Here is a 6121-nt window from a genome sequence, read left to right on the forward strand (position 1 = left end):
TAATCAACCAAAGCTCTGAGACCCTAGTGCCGTGAGTATTCACGCCTGGTTGTCTTGAGTATGGTGTGGGTAAGTATGCGCGCGTGCGCGTATGTGTATGTGTGTGTTAAGGGCTGGCCGAAATGACGAGAATCTTTCATCTATACGGCTTCGACCGAAAAATACGTCTCATGCACAAGTTTGACCCTCTTTAAGAGAAAAGCTAGCAACTTTCTACATCCTAAACGGAGGCAATTCCCCGCAACTTCTGAAACGGAAAACACATTGTAGACTGACCAAACTTACGGCTAGTAGCCGCATTCAACCGTCCTTCATCAAAATGTAATTGGTTCCGTCATAACCAAGCCGAACTTCCCTGTTTGAGGCAAAGTGTTAGCCAAAGTAGACGTCGGAAAGAAACCAAGTGCTCATACATCTCAGATGTAGTGTGAATCACATCGTCGTACATGCCTCCTGGGTTGACCGTTCCCAAGATTGGATGGAATTTATCCCCAGACCCTCGTTTGAAAAGTCGAGTACCAGGCAATGCGACGTCTTCCACAAAACCCTCTTCTGGTGCTATGCGTGAGCTAAGGGGTGTGCTTATCGTGACTGAGCCAATCAAGCCGAATGGCGCAAGACGATCTCTCAAATTTCTTGTATCAAGTTCCTTGATGCCACAGAGAGCATCGTATTTTGAAGGGGTACGGTTCGAGCTACAACGTGAAGCGATCCATATGCTGAGGGTCTGGAGGTTCTCGAATCGGCCAAGGCGCAACCAGTGGAAATCGTAGACATCGTGGCGGCGAGGAATTCCGGGAAGATCCAAATTCGCACACAGTAGCTGCAGGGGAAAGTCCGGACCAAACGAGAGTTCCACGTTTCGAGCGTACTTGAAAAAGGCTAGTGGTGTGATGCCTATTTTTGGGAAGGTTTTTACGATTGGATGAAGCTCGCAATACCCGAAAAACATCTGCACAGTCGGCATATCGGTGAAGATGAATGTTATCGACCTGTAGATGGACTGCAGGCACTCTTCCGATCTACGTTCGTTAGTATTGAATGGTCTTCTGAATGGTGGGGCAACTCACACGGTCTTGCACAACAAGAGCATGGAAAGATATGGGTTTGACCAGGCGCTGTTTTCATGGCCACTGCAGCCTTTTTTCCAACAAGTAAACCCTGAAGTACCAAAGCCCGGCAAAGCCCCCTTGCCGTGCTTCTGATAGGCAACCTCGCCACAAGGCCAGTGGTTCATCCATGGAGATTGCAAATATCTGGCATAAGGCCTTCCGATTCCAGGGCAACTGTGACGGGAGATATCCTCGCCTAAGGGAACGCCGAGGCGAACTCTCACCTCTTCAAGCTCTTTTTGCAATGGGTCCTGAACATCGAACTCGATAGAGCACGGCCAATGGCAGAAGTGATGATACTCTGGTTCTCCATGATATAGAATATGTTGACGGAGACCACAGGAGCGCCAGAGCTCGAGATATATGGAATCACGGACCTCGCGCGGTAGTGCATTGATGAAGGCAGATTTGGTCTGAGGATTGACGGGCATCCTGGCTGATTTGTCGAGTATGGTCCGATGTGTGGGCTGTGGTGGAGGTGTACCACAAAAGACCGGACTTGGCCGACGGTGCGTTTAAATCAGAACAGCCAACAAGAGAGCCCCCAATCTCAACACCTGACGGTTTAGCGACAACCAAAACGGACCGCCGAAGGGTTGTGGCTGCGCAATACTATTATTAGCAGCTGGCGTTGGGGGCTGGCGGTTCGCATGAGCTGCAGTTGTTTTCCCCGTCATGAGTATTGATTTATGGTCGCATTAGGTCATGCGGCATCACCAATGCGGATTCGGGCGCTTAGAACGGCGAGCAGCCAATCCTGGCGAGTCAATGGAGCCTTTGTGCGAATCTGTACTAATTAAGGCACCCGACGTTGAAGACACCTCGTCTCTATGCAAGTATTAAGGTCAAGCGCACCTGGAACGTATTGACGTGCTTGACAGCTTTGCCAACAAGTCAATCAAAGTAGTCTTTTCTACTAAGCGCATGACACATAATCTCAGAGATTGGAGAGTCAACCATGTCACCTCTAACATGTGTGTTAGTTGATGGTGCAAGAGCTACATGAGAAATTTCCAATTCTATGTGATGGACGGTGAGGCAACATTGCTACTCACTTATTAAACTTTTGCCAATATCAGACTGGACAATGTTTTCGTGAATCTCAGTCAGAAACGTGGCCCTGAACGCTTCGCCGTCATCCGGCTTGGCGATTACGGGGGCGTGATCTCCAATTACTCCTAGTTTGCCAGTGTGACATGGAGCCATGTCACCTCATCGGCGCGAGCTTTACTCGCAACCCCTGAAACGCAGCTTTTCGTCATATAGGGGACGTTTGCAGGCAGTTCAATTCTAATTTGCAGACGCCGTAAGTTCATCAATTAGGCTTGATCAACGCACGAACGTGGACGGCATGCGCAGATTCTCAAGCCCGACTAAGCTTGCGGGCTACTTGCGGGGTATTGCAACTCTAGGAAGTTTAATCTGGCAAGACTTCCAAGGGCAGTGGCATGATACGCAGGGCTCAGTACCTTGTTAGAAGCTTTTGTAATTTGGGGGCCAGGCTGAAGTCCGGGAATCGCTGGGCGGATTCTGCCTGGCGCAGCACCTCTTGCACCAACATGCAAGGGTTGAACCCACAAATCACCAACAAGAGTACGCATTCTATCCTGTTAATTTTTCTGTCAAGACCTTGCTTCCACTGAACCAACAAGCCATCGTGATGAGCTAGCGAAGATCTTGCCATGAAGGGATAGTTCGTAAGATAACATTCAAGGATGTCTTCTACGTCACGAAGCTAGCGCCTGTGTCTCCGCGAACAAGATCGTGAGTGAGTTCACGTAAGTCCCACCACCAAAGTCCCATTTGATTTTGATCTAGCTGAAAGAAACTTCAATTCGTGACGTCAATCAAGTATATAAATCGTGTCAGTCTTCTCACTCAAGCCTGTCAATCTCATCAGACATCACAACCGCCATCTGCAATCAATCACGACCCCATCTTCAGATTTTCACATGCCGACTCTGCGATACTCAAAATGAAGGTTAGCGCCATTCTTGTCTCTTCCCTTCTTGCCCAGGGTAGCCTTGCGGCCATCGCTGTGTTCGCCTCGGTGACAGCCGGCGGCACTGCTGGTCTCACCTTCGACGTCTGGTACTGGGACGGACTACCAGTTGGTGATTGGGCCAACCATACGCCCAAAACCTATTGCAAAATTCAAGGAACCCATGACAGTTCATGCGAGGTGTCTGGCTATAAAGTCGTTTTGCATCCGTTTAATAGCCATGGCTGCAGATACGGCACCGACATTCAAAGTGGTGAGTTTCGTGGTGAAGAACTTTGACGTCTGTTCGTGAACGAGTCCATATACTGACTAATTCTCCTAAATCCACGATCACGAACTACAAGGAAGAGAGTATTGAAGCTCCCTCTGACGGTTGAAAAGAAATCAGTACCTGCATCTTAGGTGGCCTGGGCGGTGTCAGCACCAACGGCTGGCAGTGTGACTTCTAAGACCTCGGTTTAGGCTTGAGGTATCCCGTATTAACACGCCAGCACAACCGTCGGCCTGTAGCTACTCTTGCGTGGTCGCCGGAGTTGCTATAAAGGAATATCTAACAAAATTATCTCTAAGCGAGATAGGAGTAACAAGGAGGGTAAATCTGTATCTGTAGTCGTAGACATCTTTGGTGGTTAGGCTCAACGCACCCCGGGTCGATCCCCTGATAGCTCCCCTGACCCTCAGAGCGCCTATGAAGCATCGTTGCTGGGATTCATGCTAGAAAAATTGACTGAATCAAGAAGTTTGTGATCCACGGCTATCTGATTTCATATTTGATAAAGAAGAAACTTCCTATCTGCCTCAAGTTCAGTGGTCATATTCATAACAGACCATGGCCTTCGATTTAGCCTACGCTTCAACTTCCTGCCAAGACACATGTACGCTATGCTGCCAAGAATGTTCAGGAGAAGACACTCGCCATCCCTTTCCATCATGACATGACCTTCTGAACGCTTTCCAGCCTGAAACTAGACTCAAAAGTCCAGTTGAGAGCTTCACTGGCTCTGTTGCAGTATCTCCAGCCGTTACAGGAATCGGGAAGATGATGAGAACTAGTAACATCCTACTCTATTCATGTCCTCCTATCCAGCCTTTCAAGCACAACTCCCAAAGTGTTCCTCACCCCGTTCAGTTCCTGACCCTGTTCTTCTGACAGTAGCCCCTCTTGCAACCCTCGCAGAGCTCTTGCTCGTGTGGCGGGCTCTCTGTTTTATTGTAGTCTGACCGCTCCATCTCAACGCCCGCCCACATCTTGAGCCGGTGCGCGATACGCTCCACGTAACAATCTCTGTCCACCATGAAAGCGCCGAGCGTTTTGCAGTCGATGCAGTGCTGATTGAAAACTGTGGCGTTGTAACCATTGCCCGAGTATCCCCTTATCAAAGTTGCTACCGTCCTACTGCCCCACATACTGTTGTCGCAGGCTTCGTTCTCGCACATGAACCTGCCCATGATACGTGTTTGCCATTCCTTGATTGGATGTTGGTCGCTGTCCTGATTGAACCACGTCGAGCCGATATCGTCGGCCACGGCGGTGGCAACCGCTTGGTGGAGCCGCGGAAACATGAAAGAGGCCTCTCTTTCCTTGTGGACCGTGGGCTTTTTTCTTGCCATGGATTCAAATATAATTGATGAGGGTACATACAAGTGCAAGTGCAGAGACGAAAATGGTCCTGCGCAGAAATGGTATGTGGCCTCCTTTTTATACAAAGAACGGCCGCGCGAGAGTACAACAGCAGTGCAGGTCTTGACAGACTTTTACTTGGCGTTGTAAATGCAGGAGGCCGACGACCCCGCAGCTGGCAGGATGGCGAGACACCTGGAAGAAAGGACGTCCCCGTATAACACTGCATGTCTTGTCTTCACATGTGGCAGACTTCGACGGTAAATTTGCCGAGAGGAGAAAATACTTTCAGGCCATATATGCTATTAGAATCCACATGATATCTATGAATCGAATCATCCTCAATACCCCTTTTCAATGCTGCGGTTGCGTGTAAGGTTAGTAACAGACCATCTCGAGGTTATTTCCTTCCAAAAGTATTCGGCACCCTGTCGTCGGCGGGAGAAGCTAGCCCTGCTGTCGATGGCACGAGGGTGCGTGGGACGTCGTCGGTTGGTGTATTGATGCAGGTCGTCACATATCATCTTCAAAAGCTTTATTTGGTTCAGCTGAACCACGGATATTGATAAAAACGCCAGGGGCCTTGAATATTCGATAACAAAGGGTATGCAACGAAGACTTATTGAATACGTCTTTTTTGTTCAATCGCAAAGGTGTCTTGTCGGCTTCTGACATCTGGGCGTGCCCGTACATGTTCATCTCAACTGTGTACTTTCACGCATGCGTGACAAACAACCGCGTTCACAAGCTTCTTTAATAACAACAATCTAGCCCTTTCGGCGCTTGAATAGGCAAAAGAGTGATTGTCCACTAACGAGTGACCCAGTTTACCCATGGCTCGAAGTAGGATGTTGTAAAAATCGCAAAAAGAAACGGCTTTTCCGACACCGAGAATCGAACTCGGAGCTCTCCGGTGAAAGCGGAGTATGTTAACCACTACACCATGCCGGATGATGGAGAAAGTGGTCAAAGTTAACACTATGGAGGGCTGCTCGTGCGGGGGCGTGGGGGTATGCGTCTGACTCTGCAGGGGGCATCCGGGTTTTCCGAGGTCGCCACCGGAACCGAGCCGAGCCGGGGCCGAACACCGTTTGGCAGCTGGCGAGAGAGATGACGACAACGGAAACGGGAACGAGAACGAGAACGAGAACGAGGCATGGAAACAACAAGCAGTCTGACTTGAAATCATGCCCCGAGGATTGAGTGTATGTACAGACATATCTGTAATTGAATTAGGTTTGATAGGCACCAGGAGCGGTGGTTCCCTGAAGAAACGCTTTTGTTTCTTATCAGCCCCGTATTGAAAGGGTCGTCCCCATAACAGCTGTACACAGCCATACATTATTTACAACTCGAAGCTAACCTCAATTATTCCAACAAGACGAT

At 49.2% G+C, this 6121-nt stretch overlaps 1 protein-coding gene across 1 annotated transcript; it reads right to left on the minus strand.

Annotated features, from left to right (window-relative positions):
* Positions 1–300: 300 nt before the first annotated feature.
* On the minus strand, positions 301–1093 carry CGGC5_v004113 (uncharacterized protein; the record flags this gene model as incomplete). The annotated part of the gene is made up of 3 exons (XM_032033066.1): positions 301–355; positions 414–1022; positions 1071–1093. 3 exons carry the CDS (start codon positions 1091–1093, stop codon positions 301–303), a joined length of 687 nt encoding a protein of 228 aa, XP_031887785.1.
* Positions 1094–6121: the final 5028 nt, after the last annotated feature.

Source organism: Colletotrichum fructicola, assembly GCF_000319635.2.
Source record: "Colletotrichum fructicola Nara gc5 chromosome Unknown KSG_Nara_v1_contig02, whole genome shotgun sequence".
Classification (NCBI taxonomy): domain Eukaryota; kingdom Fungi; phylum Ascomycota; class Sordariomycetes; order Glomerellales; family Glomerellaceae; genus Colletotrichum; species Colletotrichum fructicola.